The 27758-nt window shown below is 43.1% G+C and overlaps 1 protein-coding gene across 2 annotated transcripts; it reads left to right on the top strand.

Moving 5' to 3' along the window:
* LOC135504316 (gamma-aminobutyric acid receptor subunit delta-like) lies at window positions 1-25098 on the top strand. Of its 2 annotated transcripts, XM_064922751.1 has the most exons (9): window positions 1-332; window positions 15665-15780; window positions 17136-17203; window positions 17768-17988; window positions 18463-18545; window positions 20574-20711; window positions 21255-21410; window positions 23511-23722; window positions 23956-25098. In XM_064922751.1, exons 1-9 carry the CDS (start codon window positions 265-267, stop codon window positions 24280-24282), a joined length of 1389 nt encoding a protein of 462 aa, XP_064778823.1. In that variant the 5' UTR covers window positions 1-264; the 3' UTR covers window positions 24283-25098. The 2 variants fall into 2 exon arrangements, with proteins under 2 accessions (XP_064778823.1, XP_064778824.1); XM_064922752.1 differs by lacking the exon at window positions 15665-15780 and having other exon boundaries at window positions 244-332.
* The last annotated feature ends 2660 nt before the right edge of the window (window positions 25099-27758 follow it).

The following is a 27758-nucleotide window of genomic DNA, read 5'->3' as shown; positions in this document are numbered from 1 at the left end:
AGTGCTGAGAAAGTGGAGTGCAAGAGTGCGCTCCAGTAATCGACTGTTGTGGTCTGACCAACGAGTTGACACCGTGCGTTCTGTGTGCTGGGCCAGGACAGGGAGGAAGCCAGGCGCGCGTGTGTGAGCAGAACATGGGTCATCACAACAAATTACTTTATCCCGATCTTCCTCCGCATTATGGGACCGTAGGAACGCAGTCTGTGTGAGCCCCTTCGGGTTTTTGATAGTTTTTGGTTCTGGGAACTTTGGCCAGCCATAAAAATGGAGATGATAACTTTCATGTTGGCGAACCTTGTGCTCTTGAATATCAGGGGCTACATTTTCACCAGGTAAGATATATTTTTTGACAAGTGTTACAGAGAAGACCTTCCCATAAAATTTACTCGGGTTTTATGTGAATAGCGTATATTATTGAATTGTTTCGTTCAAAAATAATTTGTGCATATGTTGAAGGTCAGCTGTTGCGATGTTCTGATTTATCCTATAACATATACTACTGGCCGTTTAGAGTACCCTCAAAGCGTTTAGTGAATTTATTTTTAGTTGGATTTAGATTTAGAGCACATTGAGGCCATAGCATCTGTTTCTAATTTAGCCTAGATCATTTTTCGATGGAAACGAATTCCTAACCTACATTTTCTGGATTGGTCCAATTTGCGTAAAATGAACTGATTATTAATGAATTCTAAAACCTGAGGATGTATCTGCAATAGCAGAGGAACAGTCTACTCAACGCCCACAGAGCTTTCGAGCAGCTACTGTACAGTCGAAGTGCTGTGGGACCCATCATCAACATACAGTAGACCTGCTGATCATAAGGTCATATTAAAGATAGAGATAGAGGCTCAATCAATAGTGGATGTGTGGTAAATAATGTAACATTATATCATGTGTGACAGATTTGGGTATAATGTCACACCATAACTTGTAGGCCCATTGAATTGAGGTCAAGTATCATGTGGTGTTCAGCATACTGCAGTTTAAAACTAATTATTTGTTTCATTTCAATAATTGCATTGCTTAAAACGAGTTGTTAATAACAATGAGATTATAATAACAACATGTTGTTACATATTCATTTTGTAACTGATTTGTAATTGCATTGTAATAAAATTGAGTGCTCTTTGTTATAACACAAGTGGAACAAGGAACAATCCCTATATACACTCCTGTACAGTACTTACAAAAACCAGTCAATCCCAAAATAACTATGCAATGTCAATGCAAATACTATGCAATTACTAAAGAGTTATGGAACATGTTTTTAATCAATGCTGTTATTAGAGTCATTGCATTGTTATGGTATAATAGTAACTTCATGTAAAGTCTTGTTAACACAAGGTTATTGTATTATAACGTCAGAAGATAAGAGCCCCAGTCTATATCCAATCACCGTTTAAATAAAATTTGTGAGTAAACATATATAATACAATGCCTTTGGAAAGTATTCAGAGCCCTTGATTTTCCCCACATTTTGTTACATTAACAGCATTCATCTAAAATTGATTAAATATTTTTTCTCAGCAATCTACACACAGTACCCCATAGTGACAAAGCAAAAACAGGTTTGTATAAATTTTAGCAAATTTATTAAAAAAACAAACAGAAATACCTTATTTAAATAAGTATTCAGACCCTTTGCTATGAGACTCGAAATTGAGCTCAGGTGCATCCCGATTCCACTGATCATCCTTGAGATGTTTCTACAACTTTATTGGAGTCCACCTGTGGTAAATTCAATTGATTGGACATGATTTGTCTTGTTCAACCTCGTGTTGTGTTCCGGGGGTTGTGACTATCGTAGACCTCGCTGCCGCGTGTGTTCCTTCAAGTCTGATAGGATCATTCTTAACTCAAAATGTTTATACCCTTGGGTAAAAAGGGGCACTTATGTCATGCTGACACGCTCTATGGGCTCCCTGGGCTCCCTGGGGCGTGGCTAGTTAAGGTTGTATACAGTGTAAAAGCTCTTCAAGTTACAATGTATTTCATTATAATGTCTTTATAACTATTTTAATGACATCACAAAATATACATACATTTTCCATATTCCATCTCTCATCATTCCCAACATTTGGATTTTGAAATAAATTGTCCCAATGTTCATTGTTTGATGTTGAAGTTTTGGGCGGAAACCTCTTCTCTAACAAATTGACATTCCATTCACCCAACTAGAAATCAAAAGGAATCGTCTACTGCCTACAATTTACGATCACGTGAGGTGTCATAAAACCCCTACACCCATCCCTCCCCCCCTTCTGAGGGTTAGAGGGCCCTATTGAACGCTGATCCACTGTAACCTGATCTTGGGATCCTCCCAGAAGAGTCATGACACAGTGCATGTGAGATCAAAAACCAAGCCATGAGGTTGAAGGAATTGTCCATAGAGCTCAGAGAAAGGATTGTGTGGAGGCACAGATCTTTTATTTTTATTAAAGCTTTATTTAACTAGGCAAGTCAGTTAATTAGAACACATTTGTATTTACAATGGCGGTCTACCGCGGCTAAAACCCTAACCTTGATGACGCAGGGACTCCCAATGGGACTCCCAATCATGGCTGGTTGTGATATAGTCTGTAGTGATGCCTCTAGCACTGATATTCATTGCCTTAGACCACTGCTCCACTCGGGATCTGGCGAAGAGTACCAAAACATTTCTGCAGCATTGAAGGTCCCCAAGAACACAGTGGCCTCCATCATTCTTAAATGGAAGAAGTTTGGAACCACCAAGACTCTTCCTAGAAACTGAGCAATCGGGAGAGAAGGGGCTTGGTCAGGGAAGTGACCAAGAACCCGATGGTCACTCTGACAGAGCTATAGAGTTCCCCTGTGGAGATGGAAGAACCTCCAGAGCACTCAGGACCTCAGACTGGGACGAAGATTCACCTTCCAATAGGACCATAAACCTAAGCACATATTTTCCGAAGGCTCTGTATGTGAGCAAATAAAGCAAGTGAACATATCTCAATACTGTCTGTGAATTGACTGAACAGTTTAATTATTTTGTAACTTGCCACAGCCAGTATGGCAGAGTGGGTGATATTAGAGTGATACACATCCTGGATCTGTCATTGAAACAGTCTCTAAACAGTAAACTGTTGACGTATGTGTCACGAATCCCGCCAAAGATGGTGCCTCTTCCTATTTGGGCGGTGCTCGGCGGTCGTCGTCGCCGGCCAACTAGCTGCCACCGATCCCCTTTTCTGTTTAATTTAGTTTTGTCTGATTAGTTGCACTTGTTTCTTGTTTAGGTTTTGGTTTTGGGCTATTTAAACCCGGTTGGCCCGCCAGCTTTTGTGCGGGCTTGTTTTCTGTTTTTTGATGTGTGTGATTTCTGTGGAAGTATTTTGTTCTCGAACCGTTTCGTCCTGTTGTTTTGGACTGGGTATTATTGCGCCCGTGTGTGGCGTTGACCGACAATGTTGTTTTGGGAATAAACATTCCACATATCAACTACCCTGCTCTCTGCACCTGACTCCTCCACCCACTGCTTCTAGAAGTACTTGACAGAAGCCCAAACCATACCCATGGAGTCAGCAGGAGCAGCGACCACCCCTCTTCCTTCGATGGAGGAGCGTGTCCTCCATCATACAGCCGTCCTCCATTGGATCGGTTCGGCGATGGATCTGATGATGGAGAGGATGGAGCGATGGGAGAGGAGTGGTCTCCCGACATCCACCCCATCTCCCCGATAGACTACGCAACCCACTCCTCCACCGTCATCGTCTGGTCCCAGCACGTTGCGTCTCGCGCCCCTTAGGGAGTACGATGGAGCGGCGGCTGGGTGCCAGGGTTTTTTGCTCCAGCTTGAGCTCTACCTGGCTACCGTTCGTCGTGAAGAGAGTGTGTGCCTCCTCGTCTCCTGTTTGACGGGTAGAGCCCTGGAATGGGCAAACGCTGTCTGGAACGGCCCAGACTCTGCTCGGGACCACTACCCGGAGTTCACCTACCATTTTCGGGCCGTGTTCGACCACCCTCCTGAGGGCCGAGCGGCAGGTGAGCGACTGTTTCACCTCAGACAGGAGACGAGGTGCGAGCAAGACTTCGTCTTGGAGTTCCGGACGTTGGCTGCTGGTGCGGGCTGGAATGACAGGGCCCTTATGGCTAGCAGGCGGAACACTTCTCGGCCCACCCCAGGTGAGTAGGCACCAAACTCACCCAGAGCTCCCTGTTGGTCACATGTTTTTATTTTTATTTTTTCCCTGCGTTTGTTCCCTCTCTCCAGCATAAGGCGCTAGTCAATTCAGGCGCAGCTGGGAGTTTTATGGATCGCGGGCTCACCCGTAAGTTGGGGATTCCGTTGGTGCAGATAGACCCACCCTTCCCCGTGCACTCCTTAGATAGCCGACCGTTAGGGTCAGGGCTGGTGAGGGAGGCCACGGTTCCGCTGGACATGGTAACGCAGGGGGATCATAGGGAGCGGATCAGTTTCTACCTTATCAATTCACCTGTGTTTCCAGTGGTGTTGGGGATTCCCTGGCTGGCTATTCACAATCCCCTCATTTTCTGGAGACAGGGGGCTCTTCAGGGGTGGTCAGAGGAGTGTTCAGGTAGGTGTATAGGAGTTTCCATCGGTGCCACGTCGGTGGAGAGTCCAGACCAGGTTTCCACTGTGCGCATTCCCCCAGAATATGCCGATTTGGCTATCACTTTAAAAAAAAAAAAAAGGCGACCAAATTACCACCCCATCGACGGGGGGATTGCGTGATAAACCTCCAGGAGAACGCTGCACTTCCCAGGAGTCACGTGTACCCATTGTCACAGGAGGAGACGTTGGCTATGGAGACATATGTCACTGAATCTCTGGGACAGGGGTACATTCGGCCCTCCATGTCACCCATCTCCTCAAGTTTATTTTTTGTGAAAAAAAGGAGGGAGGACTGCATCCGTGCATTGATTATCGACGTCTAAATTCGATCACAGTGGGATATCCGGTACTTTTCATCGCTACGGCGGTGGAATCATTCCATGGAGCGCGTTTTTTTTGGGGTGCGTATTCGGGAGGGAGGCGAGAGGAAAACAGCGTTTAGTATCACATCAGGCCACCATGAGTACCTTGTCATGCCATATGGGTTAAAGAATGCTCCAGCCATCTTTCAACTTTTTGTAGATGAGATTCTCAGGGACCTGCACGGGCAGGGTGTGGTGGTATACATTGATGACATCTTGATCTATTCTGCCACATGCGCCGCACATGTCTCCCTGGTACGCAAGGTACTTGGGCGACTGCTGGAGCATGGCCTATACGTCAAGGCTGAGAAATGTGTGTTCTCCAAACGAGCCGTTTCCTTCCTGGGTTATCGCATTTCCACCTCGGGGGTGGTGATGGAGTGTGACCGCGTTAACGCCGTTTGTAATTGGCCGACTCTGACCACGTTAAAGGAGGTGCAGCGGTTTTTAGGGTTTGCCAATTACTACCGGAGGTTTATCTGGGGTTTTGTCCAAGTGGCGGCGCCTATTACCTCACTGCTGAAGGGGGGACCGGTCTGTTTACGGTGGTCGGCCAAGGCAGATGGAGCTTTCAACCAGTTGAAGGCGCTGTTTACTGACGTGCCCGTGTTGGCGAATCAGGACCCTTCGTTAGCGTTCATAGTGGAGGTGGATGCGTCCGAGGCTGGGTTTGGAGCTGTGCTGTCACAGCGCTCGGGCACGCCACCGAACTATGATGTGGGGGACCGGGAGTTGCTAGCTATGGTAAAAGCCCTGAAGGTCTGGAGACACTGGCTTGAGGGGGCTAAGCACCCTTTCCTCATCTGGACTGAACACCGCAAACTGGAGTATATCCGGGCGGCGAGGAGACTGAATCATCGTCAGGCTAGGTGGGCCATGTTCTTTACCCGATTTAGATTTACGATCTCTTATAGACCAGGTTCCCTCAATACTAAGGCCGACGCGCTGTCCCGTCTCTATGACACTGAGGACTGGTCCATCGATCCTACTCCCATCCTTCCAGCGTCTAGGCTGGTGGCTCCGGAAGTATGGGAGGTGGACGCGGACATCGAGCGGGCGTTGCGGTTGGAACCTGCACCTTCACAGTGTCCTACCGGTCTCAGGTACTGCCGCTTGGTGTCCGTGATCAATTGAGTCGGTGGGCTCACACACTACCTTCTTCAGGTCATCCGGGGATTGCGAGGACAGTGTGTGGTCTTAGGGGTAAATACTGGTGGCCGACCTTAGCCAAGGACGTGAGGCTCTATGTCTCCTCCTGTTCGGTATGCGCCCAGAGTAAGGCTCCTAGGCACCTGCCGAGAGGGAAGTTACAGCGCCTCCCGGTTCCACGACGGCCCTGGTCTCAACTGTCGGTGGACTTTCTTACTGATCTTCCCCCATCTCAGAGGAACACTACAATTCTGGTCGTTGTGGATCAGTTCTCTAAGTCCTGCCGTCTCCTCCCATTGCCTGGTCTCCCTACTGCCCTACAGACTGCGGAGGCTCTATTTACCCACGTCTTCTGGCACTACGGGGTGCCGGAGGACATCGTATCTGATCGAGGTCCCCAGTTCACGTCCCGTGTTTGGAGGGCGTTTATGGAGCGTCTGGGGATCTCGGTCAGCTTGACCTCTGGTTATCACCCCGAGAGTAATGGGCAGGTGGAGAGAGTGAACCAGGAAGTGGGTAGGTTTCTGCGGTTGTATTGCCAGGACCGGCCAGGAGAATGGGCGAGTGTTTGCCCAGAACTCACTCTGACACTCCTCCTGGCTCCGTGGCATCAGAGTCAGACTGAAGCTCCTGCGGTGGAGGAGTGGGTACAGCTCTCTAGGGAGACCTGGCGGGCAGTCCAGGACGCTCTCAAGCAGGCCGGTGGACGGCAGAAGAAGAGCGCTGACCTCCACTGCAGTGAGGCCCCTGTGTTCGCACCAGGGGACAGGGTCTGGCTCTTGACCCGAAACCTGCCCCTCCGCCTGCCCTGCCGGAAGCTGGGGCCATAGTGTGTGGGGCCATTTAAAGTCCTGAGGAGGATAAATGAGGTGTGTGTGATTTCTGTGGAAGTATTTTGTTCTCAAACCGTTTCGTCCTGTTGTTTTGGACTGGGTCTTATTGCACCCGTGTGTGTGGGCATTGAGCGACACTGTTGTTTTGGAAATAAACATTCCACATATCAACTACCCTGCTCTCTGCGCCTGACTCCTCCACCCACTACTTCTAGAAGTACTTGACAGTATGTTCAGTTACACAGGATTGCAAAGTGTTGCAATGTGTCCCAGGTCAAAAGGTTGTACAATGTTGTGTACTGGCAAATAAAACTAATCAACCTGGTAGCCCTCCTACCACTGCTGACAACACATACCAGCAGAGGGTGTAATTGTTATTAGACGGTGATCTTTCACAGGCTTTTTTGAGATGTGTGTGTTTCTAATGAAGATATCAAATCAAAGATATAATATATTGTCCTCATGATCGTGATTCATTAGCATTTCTTCCCCCAACATACGATCCTTCACATATTTAATGTGTGAGTGTTTTGGAATAACACTCTGATAGTGCCTCTTCTCTTTCTTTCCATGTATTATGAGCTTTTGTCAACAGCTTATTTTGTCACCATTTTGAATATTCTTGCAGAGTAGCTCTTCTGCTAGAGTTAAAAGGACAAAAGCTTAGTAGCCAAGTTACCTTGTTACCATCTCTGGTATGCATTTTGCATGCTTTTCACTCTATCCAAGTGTAATTTACCCTGCTCCGAGAGAAATCAACATTTGACAGTATTTCTACTCAGTCAGTTTATTACTATTTGAAAATAGCTTTACACTTTTTCATAATCCATCCTTTTTTATCATTCTTTTCACTGGCCTACTAAACTATTAATTGTGTTGCTACTTGACGTTGTGTTTTGACATGTTTTTTACAAAATAAGCCAGAGTCGTACTGGCACAATATCTCACTACCTTTGGTGTGAGTCACCTCTGTTAATAAATCTGGATACAGGTGACATGCACTATAGCCTTGGGGGTGATATGCCTTAGAAGTAAGCCACTTACTGGATAAATTCTCTTTACTCTAAGAAGGAACAGATTTTTAAATAGCACACAAATTTCATTGCAACGTGATCTCACATTTTTATGGGATACATTTTTGTTGTTTTAATTAAATATTACGACTTATGATTACGTTCTCATATAATGTGTGTCCTGTAGAGCAGTTTATTTTACTCCACACTGGGCCTAGGCCTACTATTTATTTATTTATTTTATTTATTTAATTTATTTTTCATTTCACCTTTATTTAACCAGGTAGAACATATCTGCATTTAAAACGGATGATTGTTGCAGTACACTGGAAGTATCACAAATATCACAATGTGAGGTAGCATTTATTCTTGTTCGCTTAGTGGGGTAGCAGTTGCATAGTCAGTGACCTCTCTTATGCCCTACTGTAAGACATGGGCGGCCCCATAGGCTAGATGACCTTAGTATGTCCTTAATGCATGCTCCATATGTGCATATCAAGCAGATGCTATTGCTGAGGGGTCCAGATATGTTCTAGCCAAATGACTGTGGGAGCACAGTTACACTACACTGAGTTTGTGATGGAAAGACCACAGTGTGCAGAGAGAGATTTCACCTTAGAGAGGCTGCAGGGAATTAATTTGTCTAATCAAGGTTGGAAATGATAGATCTTGTATCTGTGCAATGCCACCATTTCATTCTCTACTGATTGGCATTTAAAAGGCTGTAGATTTAATTAGCTAGCTTTATGTGCTTTCACATTCAGGATTTACAACATTAACAATATAGGGCTACGCAAGGATGACTAGTGCTGGTGCGGTTCTCTTCTCTGTTCTCAGGTACAAATTGATGTCATTGTAGGAAGCTAATTACGCTTGTTAGAGCTGGGGCTACATTACAAGGCTTTTTTTTTACTTTGTTTTTTTATTTTTTTATTAAATCTATGGGAAGAAAAGCTGCTCCTTTTGTGTTTCATCTCTTTCACCTCAGCACTCAGTGAATGTATCTGAAATGGCTCCCTATTCCCTTTATAGTGCACAAACCATGTCAAAAAGTAGTGCAATGTATAGGGAATAGTGTGCCATTTCGGACATACCCAGTGTGTTAGCTCGTAAACAGACGGTTAGCAAAACAGGGCCTCTGGAGATCCTGTTAATGAACCAAAATAAAAGTCTAAGAGGAACAACATGAGCGGGAAATTGACTTTGAACTGTTATAACAGAGTTTGTAGGGGTGAGAGCAGGCCTAGCATGTTTAAAGAAACCCTCTTGAGACCAATCAAATGCTCTGCACCATTAGCATTTAATGACATCACATTTCCTTTACTGCATGCATAATGTGTATCCTGTTGTGCTATACACTGCACTGGAGTTACTACAGGTAGACCGACAACAGCTTTAAATAGGTCCCATCTCTTTATCAGTTAGGTTATTAAGTTAGAACACCTAGTTGCCGAAGAGGATGGCCACAAAGGGAGGCACCTCTTGGATATTCCAATATCTATAGCATACCAGTTGGAAATATAGCTGCAAGCTTTGGCCCCATAGTGCCACCATCAGAACAAATTGGACACATTGCCCTAAGATGAGCTAGTTCTGTACTTCTTACCACAGTTGTCAAATATCAGAACACAACAATGATCAAATAATGCAATATGATTTTAAAGTATTTTGGACCATTTTGAATGATGTTGACTACTTTAAAGGTCTTCCAGGACTCTAGCTCTAACAATAGGGCGGTTCTCTTCTCTGTGAAAAGATGACGCTGACAGCGATGGTTGCCTCGCTTCGAGGCCTTAGGAAACTATGCAGTATTTTTTTTATAGATTATTTCTTACATTTAACATTTACATTTAAGTCATTTAGCAGACGCTCTTATCCAGAGCGACTTACAAATTGGTGAATTCACCTTCTGACATCAGTGGAACAGCCACTTTACAATAGTGCATCTAAATCATTTAGGGGGGGGGGGGGGGTTAGAAGGATTGCTTTATCCTATCCTAGGTATTCCTTGAAGAGGTGGGGTTTCAGGTGTCTCCGGAAGGTGGTGATTGACGCTGATTGACTTACATTGTTAGCCCAGAAAATCTTAAAAGTTATTACATACAGCCGGGAAGAACTATTGGATATAAGAGCGACATCAACATACCAACATTACGACCAGGAATACAACTTTCCCGAAGCGGATCCTTTGTTCGGACCTCCACCCAGGACATTGGATCTAATAGCAGAGCTCGATCCAAAACAACGTCGCAGCAGACGAGGTAGATGGAGTGGCCTCCTGGTCAGGCTTCGAAGGCATGCTCACCGCCCACCGCTTCCGAGTATACTACTCGCCAATGTCCAGTCTCCAGACAACAAGGTGGATGAAATTAGCGCAAGGGTTGCCTTCCAGGGTGACATCAGTGATTGTAACATTCTCTGTTTCACAGAAACATGGCTCTCTTGGGATATGTTGTCGGATTCGGTACAGCCATGGGTTTCTTCATGCGTCGCACCGACAGAAATAAACATCTCTCTGGGAAGAAGAAGGGCGGGGGTGTATGTTTCATGATTAATGATTAATGGTGTAATCATAAAAACATACAGGAACTCAAGTCCTTCTCTTCACCTGACCTAGAATTCCTCACAATCAAATGCCGACCATATTATCTCCCAAGAGAATTCTCATCAGTTATCGTCACAGCTGTGTATATACCCCCTCAAGCGGATACCATGAGCAGATGCCCTCAAAGAACTTCACTGGACATTATGTAAACTGGAAACCATATATCCCGAGGCTGCATTTATTGTAGCTGGGGATTTTAACAAAGCAAATTGGAGAACATGGTCACCAAAGTTCTATCAGCATATTGATTGCAGCACTTGCGCGGCATGTCTGAGCCGCAATTCAACGGCTCAGACATGTGACGTACGTGGAAGGGTCTACAGGCAATTATGGACTACAAAAAGAAAACCAGCCACGTCACGGACACCAACGTTTTGGTTCCAGACAAACTAAACACTTTCTTTGTCTGCTTTGAGGATAATACAGTGCCACCGAAACGGCCCACTAACAAGGACTGCGCACCCTCCCTCTCCTTTTCCGTGACCAACGTGAGTAAGACATTTAAACTTGTTTACCCTTGCAAGGCTGCTGGCACAGACAGAATCCCAAGCTGCGTCCTCAGAGCATGCCCAGGCCAGCTGGCTGGTGTGTTTAACGACATATTCAATTGCTCCCTAATCCAGTCTGTTGTCCCCACATGCTTCAAGATGGTCACCATTGTTCCTGTACCCAAGAAGGCAAAGATAACTGAACGTAATGACTCTCGCCCCGTAGCACTCACTTCTGTCATCATCAAATGCTTTGAGAGACTAGTCAAGGATCATATCACCTCCACCTTACCTGCCACCCTAGACCCACTTCAGTTTGCGTACCGCCCCAGCAGGTCTACAGACGATGCAATCGCCATCACACTGCACACAGCCCTATCCCATCTGGACAAGAGGAATACCTATGTAAGAATGCTGTTCATTGACTACAGCTCAGTATTCAACACCATAGTACCCTCCAAGCTCATCATTAAGCTTGAGGCCCTTGGTCTCAACCCCGGCCTGTGCAATTGGGTCCTGGGCTTTCTGAAGGGCCGCCCCCAGGTGGTGAAATTAAGAAACAGCTACACTTCGCTGACCCTCAACACTGGGGCCCCACAAGGGTGTGTGCTCAGACCCTCCTGTACTCCATGTTCACCCATGACTCCGTGGCCATGCACGCCTCCAACTCAATCATCAAGTCTGCAGCCGACATAACAGTGGTGGGCTTGATAACCAACAACGACTAGACAGCCTACAGGGAGGAGGTGAGGGCACTCGGAGTTTGGTGTCAGGAAAACAATCTCTCACTCAACATCAACAAAACAAAGGAGATGATTGTGAACTCCAGGAAACAGCAGAGGGAGCACCCCCTATCCACATTGACGGGACAGTAGTGGAGAAGGTGGAAAGTTTTAAGTTCCTCGGTGTACACATCGCAGATAAACTGAAATGGTCCAACCACACAGACACAACAGCGCCTCTCAACCTCAGGAGGCTAAAGAAATTTGGCTTGTCACCTAAAACCCTCACAAACCTTTACAGATGCACAATTGAGAGCATCCTGTCGGACTGTATCACTGCCTGGTACCGTAACTGAACCACCCTCAATCCGCAAGGCTCTCCAGAGGGTGGTGCGGTCTGCACAACACATCACCTGGGGGCAAACTATCTGCCCTCCAGGACACCTATAGCACCCGATGCCACAGGAAGGCCAAAAAGATCATCAAGGACAACAATCACCTGAGCCACAGCATGTTCACCCCACTACCATCCAGAAGGCGAGGTCAGTACAGGTGCATCAAAGCTGGGACCGAGAGTCTGAAAAACAGTTTCTATCTCAAGGCCATCAGACTGCTAAACAGCAATCACTAATTCAGAGAGGCTGTTGCCTACATAGAGGCTCACTAGTCATTTTAAACAACACTCCCCATCCCGGATACGGGATCATACATTAAGCCTCATCTCATTACGCATCTTATACCATCTATTGCATCTCTGAAAATCCGCAAGTAAATCGATCATAATGTGCCTGTATTTATATGTACATATTCTTCTTAACATCAGATTTTCAAAATTGTTTGAACCATAGGTATTGACTAATTTGTTAGATTATGCTAAGATATTACTGCATTTTGGAACATTTAGAAGCACAAGCATTTTCACAAAACCAGATAACAAATAAATATCATTTAACCATTGAACAGTAACTTGTTTTCAAAGGAGACTCTCATTACATCCCAAATGCACAGTTTTTCCTATTTTGTTGTTACAACGTGTAATTTAAATGGATTTTTATTTCACATTTGGCTATGTAATGGACATACACAAAATTCAGTCACCTACAACGTCAAACTTTTGTTAATAATTCAAAATATCAAATCAAACATGGAAAAGTTGTTTGGAATGTATTTAACCCCTTTTTTCAATATCCTTCATTGAAGATCTTCGTGGAAGCCTGCATTGCTGTGGAAAAATACTTGCAGCAGAAGTCACATAATTAGTTAAATAAAGTCCACCTGTGTGCAATCTAAGTGTCAATGATCTCTTATGGTCAATCTTCCAATGATATGCCTACAAAGTTGGCAACAATGCAAGCAGACACCATGGGGAAGACCAAAGGAGACTTACTCCAAACAGGTCAGGGACAAAGCCATATAAGGAGACAATGGAAAAAAGAGCCTCAAAACTCCTGCTCATTTCCTGGATGCCGTTAAATCTTATTTTGCCTGGAAAGAATATGGCACCACAACAAATCTTTGCAGTTCTGACACGTCAGAGTGTTTTCTTTCAAACCTATCACATTATATGCAAGGAGCATCTTTTTGTGACAAAATATCTTGTTTAAAAGAGATCCAAAGATAAATTGCGCCCCTAGAGTTTCAAAGGTTAAACAATGGCAAATAATGTTTGTCCATATCACCATTACTCATCTCATTACACATCCATACCATCTATTGCATCTTGCCTATGCCGCTCGGCCATCGATCATCCATTGCTTTAATGAAAAAATTCTTCTTCCATCACTTTAGATTTGTGTGTAAAAGGTAGTTGTTGGGAATTGTTAAACATATGGAAGAAGGTATTACTGGTCAGATGAGAACTAAAATTGAGCATTTCGGCCATCAAAACATCTGTGTCTGTACAAACTTGCAAATATTCATCCCCCTTGGCGTTTGTCCTATTTTGTTGCATTACGGTAATTTAAATGGTTTTTATTTGAATTTCATGATGGATGGTGCTAAAATAGTCCAATTCTTTGTCGTTGTTGTTAATAATTCAAAAACAAATCAAACGGAAAAGTGGTGTGTGGAATGGAGTTTAACCCCTTCCAGAAGCCCAAATAAGATACTGCTAAAGCAAATTGAGTGGTTTAAGGGGACATACATTTAAATATCTTAGAATGGACTAGTCAAAGCAGACCTCAATCCAATTGAGTACCTGTGGTATGACTTAAAGATTGCTGCAACCATCAGAGGAACCCCATCCAACTTGAAGGAGCTGGAACAGTTTTGAATGGGTTATAAAAATGGGTGAAAATCCCAGTGGCTAGATGTGCCAAGCATAAAGAGACATACCATAAGAGACCATTAAATCCATTATAAAAAATGGAAAGAATGTCACCACAACAAACTTGCAAAGGGGGGGGGGGGGTCACCAAACCTCATGGACAAAGCAAGGAGAGCATTAATCAGAGTAGGCATGTTGTGTAAACCAAAGATAAACCCCCCAAAATCTATTTTAATTCCAGGTTGTAAAGGCAACAACATAGGAAAAATGCCAAGGGGGTGAATACTTTCGCAAGCCACTGTATATGTGACCAATACAATTTTATTTTATTTGATAACAATATGTCCACTATGAGCCAATGCACTTGCATACATTTTTGTCTGGTCCAACTTTGCCACCATGCATCCAGAAGACTAAAAGGTCAGCTTTTTGGCCATCAAAGACAATCACTGAGCATATCTCATCACCAAACACCATGGATTTTGGTATATGGTTGCAAAACTGGTCAAAATTTGATGGTGCTAAGGTTCAGCACATTTTGAGTTTGTGAAGGTAACAGTTACCTCTGAATTTAGACACCGCTAATTAGGTTAGTGATAGATTACAGCCATCAGTCATACTAAGCCTAGTTCATTACCCTAAAAACACATCCACAAACATACATTCAATGGTTTTAAAAGACAAAATAAAAAAGTGTCAGGTTTATTTCATGGGTATGTTTAAGTTACTGTGTAATGACAAATGAACAAGGAGTAATATTATAAGGGCTTAATTTGTTTGAATGTTGTTGATAAATCACCTCTGCATGTTCTGTGTGTTGTCTGTCTTACAATACTCTCTCTTTTCTCTTTTGTTCAGGAGGGTGCAATGTTCCAAAGCGTTATTCAAATAGACATGCATTAGAACATATATCAATAAGATTGTCAGTCTGGTAGAATAAGGAATTGTTTCTCTCTTAATGACATATCTATCTGCAACTTTTTAAACATCTCATGCCACTGAATACACCATATAGTAAATTGGATCAGTCAGAATGAGACTGTCTTGGCTCGGTGTCTCATTCGTCCATCAGTCCCAACAGTGCACACAGTGAGCCTCCTTAGTAGAGAACTCTGCCTCCTGGTGGTCTGTTTATGTGTGCACTTTGTGCTGTCAGTAAGCAGCACATAGAATATCAGGGTCAGAGTAGGAGTGCTGATCTAGGATCAGTTTAGCCTTTTATATAATTTTGAATAGGATAACATAGACAAGATTACATAGATAGGACCTAATCCTAGATCTACACTCCTACTGAGACGCTTTATGAGTACGGCTCCAAGATGCAAGGGTTTACATGAATCTCTTGAGTGAGATAGCTTTGTGCATTATTCCAAAATCCCTACTGGATAATAGGCACGGTGTAAAAATGTATTATTTTGATAAGTTTGCTCTTTTCTACAGTCAACAGTAAACATAGTTTTTATTTCCATATTTTTTTTGCATGCCCACCGATCTTGATTGCAAAGCTATGTTCAACATGAAAATGCAGCTTTCTCCTGTTTACTACTATCTTTGCCTCTCTAGCTTTCTTCCTTCTATGCTTCTCCAGGGCTGTGGACGCAGAGAGCTCAAGTGTGCTGTGTTTGTTCCCTATAGGGCCGAGCTGAGTGACATTGGGGACTATGTAGGTTCAGACATACAAATATCCTGGTTGCCTAATCTGGATGAGTTAATGAAGGGCTATGCACGAAATTTCCGCCCTGGGATAGGAGGTGAGTATGAGATCTACTGCTTGTGGCATTGGATTGTATTTCACTCCCTCACATTTACAACCATTCGTAGCATAGCAGGAACCGGGTATAAGCGTTTTCAAATTCATCATGCTGTATTCATCTTATTAAATTCCACTTTGCCCAAGAAAGTGCTTTAACTTATTTTTAAATCCTAGTTTAAAGACATATTTACCCATATGTAAAGAATAGCTTTGAATCTATGAAAAGTTTTTGCGATTGAACATGATGCAAAAGATCACAAACAAAAGCAATTAAGTGTTGGAATGAGTTTGCGGATGAGATTGAAATTATGCTTTGGAAATTGAAGACTTGTGTAGTATTGCTAAATAAAAGAAAGGAGCATTGCTGGAGAATGCCTTTGCTAAGAGTGCCTGCCAAATGTGAAATATCCAATGTCCGCAGCATTAGATTTCTCAACCTCACAGCTTAATTCAGGTCAGCAGAGGTGAAAAAACATTGTCGATATAAGAATCCCCACCACCTTGCCAGGTCTTGTGAACCAGCAACAAGGCTACTGCAGCCAACAGCAAACAATTTTACATACTAGAATATAAGGTAAATCTCCCTCAGATATCATCTAAGTGGTAAGACAGATACCATAAAGCCAAACTCGACCATTGAAGAATAATAATATCAGTTGGTGTGATCTTACTCTGTCTATTCAACTCACATCCCTTCACCATTTCATATCTGAAGGAAAGTGGTGCTATGATAGGCATCTAGAATCTATACAAATAAGTTGAACACTGGGCCTATCACAAAGAACCATTTGTCAAAATGAGCTCGGTTTTAGCGACAGGCGGAGGGATTATGGATATATTTTAAGTTTCATTGACTTTAACTGTCCTCCCACTTGTCAGTGCTGATGACTGCTCTCTCTATGGTGGGTAGGATAATGGCTACAGAACACAATTTGACGTAAATGGTTATGGGATGAGTACTAAATGACAGAGAATGGTAATATATGATTCCTTAATGTTCAGAATAAATAGCCTTTCAGTTCTGCTTCGGTAATCCTGATCTCCCTCCCTCTAGATTTTCTTCAAGTATCCACGATCTCAGCAGCACAAATTATGCTAATCATCGAGCAAACTACAACAGCATGCTAGCTATGTATGCACTTCTAAACTCACCACTGTGCAAGGCCATGAGACCCCCAATGTCATGTTTATGAATGTACATAGCGCTATGTCACTTCACTTAGAGCAATGTTAAGTGGGGAAGTGGCCCTTGATCCTTGTCTAAGTGTGTCCTTGGGAAGGAGGGAAGGGATGGATGAAGGGAGGGAGCGAGGGAAGGAGGGATTATTTTATTTTCTCACTTTTTTCCCACAGGCCCACCTGTGAATGTTGCCATGGCTATTGAAGTAGCCAGTATTGACCACATCTCTGAAGCCAACATGGTAAAGTGTAAATTCACCTGCAGGCCTTTCTTCAGAATGGTTGCCATATTTCACTGCTACTGTACTGTTCCAGTAAAATGTGAAACTACCACTTATGTGTCATCCACATCAGCCAATAGGGTTTCTAAAAATGATACCCTGCCCTAATGATACCCTGCCCTTTTCAGTAAGAGCATGCATGGCCCAGTTTCAATTCTTATGAAATGCATCCTTCCTCCCTTGATGCATTCAACAGATTCAACCAGGTTGGTTTGGTTAAAAGCAATAGTCTTGTAACCTATATTGATTTTATCCAATACTATTCAGATCAGTGATTAACCAAAGGAAGGTAATATAGGACACATTTGAAATGTTTTGAAACAGGCCTCCTATTCTCCTAGTTACAGTACTGTCCTAAGTCTCAATGTGATCCACCACTCTCTCACACCAGAGTTGGAAATGCCCTGAGCTCAGCTTTGTACCTTTGTGTCTGTTTGTGCATCTGCCTGTGCATATGCATATGCTTATGCTTGTTCTTGTGTTACCATGTGTTACCGTGTGTTACCATGTGTGACCTCTTGGCAGGAGTACACCATGACCATTTTCCTGCGGCAGAGCTGGCGGGATGACCGCCTGTCCTACAACCACACCAACAAGACCCTGGGGCTGGATAGCCGCTTTGTGGATAAACTCTGGCTGCCCGACACCTTCATTGTCAACGCTAAGTCCGCCTGGTTCCACGACGTCACTGTGGAGAACAAGCTGATTCGCTTGCAGCCTGATGGGGTCATCCTTTACAGCAGCCGGTGAGGGCAGAGGGAGGAGGGTGAAGAGAACTAGGAGGAGGGGGGAGAAGAGTGTGTGTGTGTGTGGGGGGGGGGGGGCTAAGGGAAGAGGAGGGAGGAGGAGGAGAGAAGATGGAGGGGGAAAGGGGGTGGAGAGGGGGATGGCAGAGAGGGGAAGCAGGTGGAGGGGGTGGAAGAGAGATAAAAGGAGGGAGAGAGGGGGGAAGGTAATGTGTGAGGGGAAGGAGCATAGATTGAGTAGGAAAGGAGGAGAAGGATGAAAGGGGTTGGAGAGATGGAAGGCATGAGGACAAGGCAGAGAAGAAAATGGTGTGAGCGTTGGAGAGGCCCCTTAATAACTTGCCGTAGCCTGATGTTAAGGCTATATAATGCCTAATGATAATGTCAAAGTGAGAATGACATTTAACCTACCGTTCCTTGTCAAGTTACCATTGTGGTTGATGTGGTTGTTTACTGAATTACTTGTTCTCTCAGGATCACCTCGACTGTGGCGTGTGACATGGATCTGACCAAGTACCCCATGGATGAGCAGGAGTGTATGCTGGACTTAGAAAGCTGTGAGTGGATTTATACATTACATGGCCAAAAGTATGTGGACATCCCTTAAAATAATTTGGTTCTTTTAGCCACACCCGTTGCTGACAGGTGTATAAAAGTGAGCACACAGGCATGTAATGTCCATAGACAAACATTGGCAGTAGAATGTCCCGTACTGAAGAGCTCAGTGACTTTCATCGTGGCACCGTCATAGGATGCCACCTTTCCAACAAGTCAGTTCATCAAATTTCTGCCCTTGTCACGCCTTGGTCTTAGTATTTTGTGTTTTAGTTCATTAGTTGGTCAAGCCAGGGTGTGACATGGGTTTATGTTTGTTGTATTTCTTAGTGGGGTTTTTTAGTTATTGGGATTGTGGCTGATTAGGGGTGTGTGTTGCATAGGTTTGGCTGCCTGAGGCGGTTCTCAATCAGAGTCAGGTGATTCTCGTTGTCTCTGATTGGGAACCGTATTTGGGTAGCCTGGGTTTCACTGTATTTCGTGGGTGATTGTTCCTGTCTCTGTGTTAGTGTTCACCAGATAGGCTGTATAGGTTTTTCACGTTCCGTTTGTTGTTTTTGTTATTTCATGTATCGTCATTTGTTCTATTAAAAACATGAGTAACCAACACGCTGCATTTTGGTCCGACTCTCTTTCTACAAACGAAGAACGCCGTTACAGCCCTGCTCGAGCTGCCCAGTCAAGTGTAAGTGTTGTTATTCTGAAGTGGAAACGTCTAGGAGCAAAATCGTCTCAGGCTCGAAGTGTTAGGCCACACAAGCTCACAGAACTGGACTGCCGAGTGTTGAAGCACGTATTGCGTAAAAATCGTCTGTCCTTGGTTGCAGCACTCACTACCGAGTTCCAAACGGCTTTTGGAAGCAACGTCAGCACAAGAATTGTTTGTCGGGAGCATCATGAAATGTGTTTCCATTGCCGAACAGCCGCACACAAGCCTAAGATCACCATGCACAATGCGAAGCACCGGCTGGAGTGGTGTAAAGCTCGCCGCCATTGTACTCTGGAGCAGTGGAAACGTGTTCTCTGGAGTGATATTTCCCACTTTACCATCTAGCAGTCCGATGGGCGAATCTGGGTTTTCTGTTTTTCATGGTTTGGGCTAGGCCCCTTAGTTCCAGTGAAATGAAATCTTAATGCTAAAGCATACAATGACATTCTAAACGATTCTGTGCTTCTAACTTTGTGGCAACAGTTTGGGGATGGCCCTTTTCTGTTTCAGCATGACAATATCCCCGTGCACAAAGTGAGGTCCATACAGAAATGGTTTGTCAAGATCGGTGAGGAAGAATTTGACTGGCCTGTGCAGAGCCCTGACCTCAACCCCATCGAACAACTTTGGGATGAATTGGAACGCCAACTGCGAGCCAGGCCTAATCGCCCAACATCAGTGCCCGACCTCACTAATTCTCTTGTGGCTGAATGGAAGTCCCCTCAGAAATGTTACAACATCTAGTGGAAAGCCTTTCCATAAGAGTGGAGGCTGTCATAGCAGCAAAGGGGAGACTAACTCCATATTAATGCCATATTTTTGGAATGAGATGTTCGACAGCAGGTGTCCACATACTTTTAGCCATGTAGTGTATGTACCACTCTTCTTGATGGGTGGAAGTCAATACCAATAGTCTGTCATGTTCCCTAGCACTCTTAATGGATGGATCTCAATAGTCTACAGCATGATTATTTATTTCCCAATTCGAAGGTGGTTTCCTTTTCTCCCTGGTAGTTCAGTGATCGATTATTGTAATTGTTAGGCCAGGTAATTCACTCACCTGATCTCCTAAGTCTGAAACAGTCCCTTATTAAACTTAAGGGTCTAAACATGCAATGCTGTTGCTCTGCAGGGACATAGTTGAACAACCCTGCTCTACAGAGGAAACAGGACAGGAAACCATTTTACTCCCATATTGTGTATAATGAGTACCAGAAGCAAGGCAAGGGTTAATTCACTACACATTCATTGAACAATCCAATAATACTCCATTGTTGTTGGGATGTTTGTTTGTTGACTGTTTGTTAACTGTTTGTTCCAGACGGCTACTCCTCAGAGGATATTGTGTACCACTGGTGTGAGAGTCAGATACACATCCACGGACTGGACAAACTGGAGCTCTCCCAGTTCACCATCATCGACTACAAATTTGTCACAGAGACTATGAACTTCAAATCCGGTGTGCCCCCCCCCTCTATCCTCATTTCACTATCACCATGGTTACTGTACTGAACAGCCAGTGGGATGTCTGTGAGATTCCTCTTCACTTTTATATACAGAGCTCTAAAAATATGCCTCTTTCACTGTACAGCGCCTCTCCATGCTTTTGAACATGTAGGAGACCCCAGGACTCCTATTGATCATTTTTTAACTAATATGTTTTGAACCCAGACACCTCTGTGGGGATTTTTTATTCACAGACAGAATGGCTCATGTTATTTAGGAGAGGAGACTTATGAGGGGAAGGGAGTAGATTATATGTTATGTCGTCTTCAAGTGAGAAATATGGTACAGCCAGGAGGATGTGCCCCCACCCCAGTCTGTTTCCTCTCAAGGTTTCTTCCTTCTAGAGACTTTTTCCCTGTAACTTCTTTGGGGTCTTGGTTTTGGTCAGGTTACCATAGGACTTTGTGACAATTGTTGATATAAAAAGGGCTTTATAAATTATTTTAATTGATTGATTGATCGAATAGCTTATGTTGGTCTACTTTTTCGCTCCAAGCTGGACGTTTCCCGCGGCTCAGCCTTCGCTTCCAGTTGAGACGTAACCGAGGCGTCTACATCATCCAGTCCTACATGCCCTCCATCCTATTGGTCGCCATGTCCTGGGTGTCCTTCTGGATAAGCCAAACAGCAGTCCCGGCTCGTGTATCCCTGGGTTGGTATCATGTTAAGAGTATTCTGTTAGTGATATTGGTGAAGTGGAGGCTACTGAGTGGAGAACAGCTCATAATAATGACCAGAATGGAGCAAATGGAATGGCATCAAACACCTGGAAACCATGTGTTTGATGTATTTGATGCCATTCCACTGACTCCGCTCCAGTCATTACCACAAGCCCGTTTTCCACAATTAAGGTGCCATCAACCTCCTGTGTATTGGTGGCGAAGTCTGCAATCGAGTTTGCACGGAATGCGGCCATTAGCTTGCTGCGGGTATGTTAGTAGAGATACTGTATGAGTGTTAAGAAAACACAGATGAATGAGACAGCAAGAACAATTGAAAGTGAACTGAATGTGTCTGCGTGTATATTAAAAAATAGACAGTACTAGTCAAAAGTTTGGACACACCTACTCATTCAAGAGTTTTTCTTAATTTTTTACTATTTTCTACATTGTAGAATAATAGTGAAGACATCAAAACTATGGAATAACACAAATGGAATCATGTAGTAACCAAAATAGTGTTAAACAAATTCAGATGCTTCAAGGTAGCCACTCTTTGCCTTGATGACATCTTTGCACACTCTTGTTATTCTCTCAACCAATTTATTTAAATTAACAGGTGTGCCTTGTTAAAAGTTAATTTGTGGAATTTCTTTAGTTCCTAATATATTTGAGCCAATCAGTTGTGTTGTGACAAGGTAGGAGTGGCATACAGAAGATATCCCTATTTGGTAAAAGACCAAGTCCATATTATGGCAAGAACAGCTCAAATAAGCAAAGAGAAACGACTTTAAGACATGAAGGTCAGTCAATCTGGAAAAATTCAAGAACTTTGAAGGTTTTTTCAATTGCAGTCGCAAAAACCATCAAGCGCTAAGATGAAACTGGATTTCATGAGGACCGCCACAGGAAAGGAAGACCCAGAGTCAACTCTGCTGCAGAGGATAAGTTCATTACAGTTACCAGCCTCAGAAATTGCAGCCCAAATAAATGCTTCACAGAGTTCAAATAACAGACACATCTCAACATAAACTGCGTAAAGAGGAGACTGCGTAAAGAAGAGGCGAGCTTGGGCCAAGAATCACGATGGGCCAAGAAACACGCAATGGACATTAGACAAGTGTTAATCTGTCCTTTAGTCTGATGAGTCCAAATGTAAGGTTTTTGTTTCCAATTGTTGTGTCTTTGTGGGAAGCAGAGTAGGTGAACGGATGATCTCAGCATGTGTGGTTCCCACCGTGAAGCATGGAGGAGATGGTATGATGGTGCGGGGATGCATTTCTGGTGAGACTGTCAGTGATTTATTTAGAATTCAAGGCACACTTATCCAGCATGGCTACCACAGCATTCTGCAGTGATATGCCATCCCATCTGGTTTGCGCTTAGTGGGACTATCAACCCACTTGAGATGGTTTGGGATGAGTTGGCCGCAGAGTAAAGGGAAAGTGCTCAGCATATGTGGGCACTCCTTCAAGACTGGTAAAGCATTCCAGGCAAAGCTGGTTGAGAGAGTGCCAAGAGTGTACAAAGCTGTCATCAAGGCAAATGATGGCTACTTTGAAGAATCTCAAATATAAAATCTATTTTGATTTGATTAACACTTTTTTGGTTACTACATGATTCCATATGTGTTATTTCATAGTTTTGATGTCTTCACTATTATTCTATAATGTAGAAAATAGTAAAAATAAAGAAAAATCCTTGAATGAGTAGGTGTGTTCGAACTATTGACTGGTACTGTATGTTGCCCTAGAACTTGAAGAAATAAAGTGCATTATCAGTGAGACATATATTAATAGTTGTGATATACATGACAACATATTTGATTAATGACAAATGTGAAACCTTCGTTACAGTTCTAGTTGTAGATTCTTATCTTAGGTTGTTTGTGGTGCGTAGACCAAAAAGTAATCCGTAATGAATAGAAAAAAGGTTTGTACTCTATCTTTGCAGTGAAATAAATGGAATACAATTTAATCTTAAACAAGATGGAATTATTTATCTTTCACTTTTTTATTTCACTGCAAAGATTGAGTCTGGACCTCTTTTCTATTCAAAATAAATATTTAATTTCCATATATATTTTGATAAAGGGATCACCACTGTGCTCACCATGACCACTCTGATGGTGAGTGCCCGCTCGTCTCTCCCTCGAGCCTCGGCCATCAAAGCGCTGGATGTGTACTTCTGGATCTGCTACGTGTTTGTGTTTGCAGCGCTCATCGAGTATGCCTTCGCTCACTACAACGCTGACTACAGGCTCAAAGAGAAGGCCAAGAGCAAGGCCAACAAGATGAGCTCAGAGGTAAGAAGGGACGACAGCGCTCATTTGATCCATTTGTACCACAACATTCATTCAATGTTCATACAGTGTTCAAGGGACATTGGGTTGACACGATAAGTGCAGAAAAGGTAGTAAGAACCTGCAAGCACTTGAATTCTTAACATGCAAGCTTTCCTTTGGGTTCCTTTGCTGTGAGGTAAAGATGCTTCATGAAGGAATTGACTTGTAGCTTTTCTCTATTGATATTTCTTCAGTCAATCGTGAAGAATGGGAAGCAGGCCATGGTGCTCTTTTCCCTGTCTGTGGCCGGAATGAACCAGGGCCTGATGGTCTCCAGCCGCCGTCCACAGCGCTCCGGTGCCGAGACCCCCAGCGAGGAGGACGTGGAGCATAGGAGGGAGCGGGGGGCCAGAGCGTCAGTAGAGAGAGAACAGGATAAGAAGTGTTGTAGTTGCTGTTCTAAATGTTGTTGCGCTTGTAAGCCTCTCCAAGCTGACACCATAGATGTCTACGCCAGGGCTGTGTTCCCAGCCACCTTCGCCATCGTCAATGTGATCTACTGGGTGGCATACACAATGTGAGTTGGGAGGAATAAAGACAGGCATCACCGCCAAGGACAGGTGTACCGTACATAGGAGAAAACGGGCCACTTTGAATTCAGTGACTTATATATTGGCACGGATGTAAACAAGGCTTCCTTAAGAAGAACTGTATTCATGTATACAGTAATATGGTGAAGTAAGGACCTGGTAAATAGCAGATAGACAAACAAAATCAGATGAGGTATATGGACATGTTCTGAAGTACAACTAAGTTACGTACAATGGAGCCTTGAGTGGTCGCCGATGTCTTATCCTGAGTGAGGCTCACTGTATGATAATCCAACAACAGGCTTTTATCTCCAAAACCCTCCACTAGCCACCCTACCCCATACCCCTACTGCTCTAATCCCTTTCAATACTGATTGCTACCCACGAAGCCACAGCAATGGACTGACGTTCAGCTATGTCCTATTACCGCACATGTATGAACTCTGCTCACACCAGCAACATACACAGCAAGCTAATGTCTCATTGCTGAAAACAAATGTGCACAAAAATTGTTATTTGCTTCACTCACAAACACATCTGTGGATGGAACAACTGTTGAAAAAAAGAAACTGTCCAAACTTCATAATGATGAGATGAGGTGTAGTCTATTATTCTGCATGGCTGGTGCCCCCCCCCCCCCCTCCCCTTCACTGTCCCAACTCCCAACACCCCACTTCTTTTTTTCCCTCTTATAATTCCACCCGTTTTTCCACTCCAGTTTGTTTTGGGCTTCAGAGCATCTTATCTCCTCTTGCCAGGTCTTCCTGTTTCCTGATTATTATTATTATTAAAGGACTTCCTCCACTACCTGGGTATCTCCAAGCTGGAAATTTTCCCTTTGGAGTTTTAATACCTCTGCTTAAAGTTTAAGAACAGTTGTTTATCATGATTGTCTTGAGAACATCAACAATCACATGTACTTGTAACGGCAGATTACCTCCTCTTCGTCTGAAGAGGAGTAAGGATCGGACCAAGATGCGGCGTGGTATGTGTTCATGACGATTTTAATAAGAAAAGCAGTGAACACTATGAAATACAAAAACAATAAATGAATACGTGAAATAACCCACAAAAACAACAGTGAAACCCAGGCTACCTAAGTATGATTCTCAATCAGAGACAACTAACGACACCTGCCTTTATTGAGAACCATACTAGGCCGAAACAGAAACCAAACATAGAAACACAAACATAGACTGCCCACCCCAACTCACGCCCTGACCATACTAAATAAAGACAAAACAAAGGAAATCAAGGTCAGAACTTGACAGAACTGTAGGACTGATAAAATGTTTCTTCAAATTCCAAATGTTAAGTAACTTTGTGGGAATTATGGTATATGATGAATTCATGAACAGCATCAAAATGGTGGCTTACACATCTATTTTTCCATCTCCTTTGCAACAGGTGATCTATGAACTCAACTCTAGTTTGAGGAATAGACCAATTGGAGGCATGGTGAATAATTTAATCCAATTTCCAGATGATGCACTTTGCGAAATGAGCAATATTTATATTTCAGATTATCTAAGGCAGCGTGTCCCTTTGTGTAACAGTTTAACTGGAACCTTATGGGGTATAACATACTGATGATGAAATAATTAATACCGTGGTCCCCTAGAAGTAATTGCGGCTGCACATGATGAAGTAAATACTGAGTTGCATTTGGGCAATTCCACTTAACAGAATGACACTGAGACTACGATTGTTTTTACTTTAAAAGTATTCCAAACAAAAACGATTGATTGCAAAGTTAAACAAACCATACAACTGCATGCACAATAACTACTTTGAATAATTTCCACAGAAGATTTTACAAAAACACATTCACTGGAAGAACTGTGCAGATGTAAAGTTTGGTATCAGAATGATGGTAAAATCTCCCTCAGTATTTAATGTGACCACGTTTTCCCAAAACTCTTAAATATCTACTCTGCATTAAGATTCAAAGATGTCTACAGAAGGAATGGGGTGTCAACTATGATATAACACCTTGAGTTGGAAAGCATTTATTTTGGTTATTGAACTACAGTAAGCGCTCTATTCAATCAGATCCACTCTAGTCGGCATGCACATAGTTGTTGTTTTGGCGGTGTTTGAGAAAGAACTGTATACTTAAAGCGGACATTGCCATTGTCTGCACAGCGTCACATTACAAGAAATCCCATGCAGCCTTGTTTAGAAGTTCTAACATTGGAATGTGAGATGTAATCTACATTAGGATGATTGAAATTCTCATGATCCATTTCATGATTTTTCAATTTGAGCGTAATTATTTCTATATAGCCTACACTTTCTCGTTCTGAACTTCTAACTGGTGGGGCAAGTGTGGCTTCATGACAATGATCGAGCAGCTGCTCACCAATTTGATGGCTGTAAAGCAGTTCCACCTTAGAGACCACCAAAACATCCTCTATTTGGGTGTCTGTTATCGCCAGTTAACACTTGATCTGATTAAATCTAGGCCTACGTGAAGTGGATTAACACCCGGTAACAGAATGATAGTAACATAATGACATCATGGGTCCCTGATTTGGACTACAGAAATTATGGATTATGGATGTAATTCTCTTCATGGTGATGTATCCTGAATCCTACACAAAGGTAGGAAATCTCTACACATTGGCTATTATTCGACCCCCAAACCCCCAAACAAAACCAAATTCGGTTGGTCCGAATCAGACCAAATCTGTACCAATCACAGACGTCTATGTTTCACAAGTTTGGACATCACAGTAGTTCACAGTAGAACACAGTAAAGTACAGGACAGTAGAGTAGATTAGAGTAGAATTCAGTACAGCACAATACTGTACAATACAGTAGGGTGCAACTTTTAAGAGTAAGTTGAAAGCCGGACTGAGTTCCTTAAAATAAAAAATAAATAAAAATAATATATATACAGTGGGGCAAAAAAGTATTTAGTCAGCCACCAATTGTGCAAGTTCTCCCACTTAAAAAGATGAGAGAGGCCTGTAATTTTCATCATAGGTACACTTCAACTATGACAGACAAAATGAGGGAAAAAAATCCAGAAAATCACATTGTATGATTTTTAATGAATGTATTTGCAAATTATACCTATACTTGTTACTTCTGTGAACTTTCATTATCCTCCTTCATGAGGCAAATAATTTCTGCAAAACTAAATAAAAATGTTGATATTGGTTGGCAACGGTCTTACCTTCAACATTATTGTGTTTGGATGTTTTTCTAATATATTTTCAGACTTCTTCTGCTAGATGTTTTCTAAGACCAGTTATCCATCTGTTTGACCAGAAATCCAATTCTGAATTTTTAGGATGGAAAATGGTTGAACATTTAAAAAATGCCTTATTTTCTGAAAAATATATACTCTTAGCTTTCATTTTACACCAAATTTGATGTGCTCCTATGAATTTACAGCTCATGGGGCTTTTTTACATGGAAATGCTCTCTAACCAGAAATAAACTAGTGGATTATTTGCAG

This window comes from Oncorhynchus masou, chromosome 18 (genome assembly GCF_036934945.1).
Source record: "Oncorhynchus masou masou isolate Uvic2021 chromosome 18, UVic_Omas_1.1, whole genome shotgun sequence".
In the NCBI taxonomy this organism is placed as follows: domain Eukaryota; kingdom Metazoa; phylum Chordata; class Actinopteri; order Salmoniformes; family Salmonidae; genus Oncorhynchus; species Oncorhynchus masou.
This window is presented reverse-complemented; position numbering and strand designations above follow the sequence as displayed.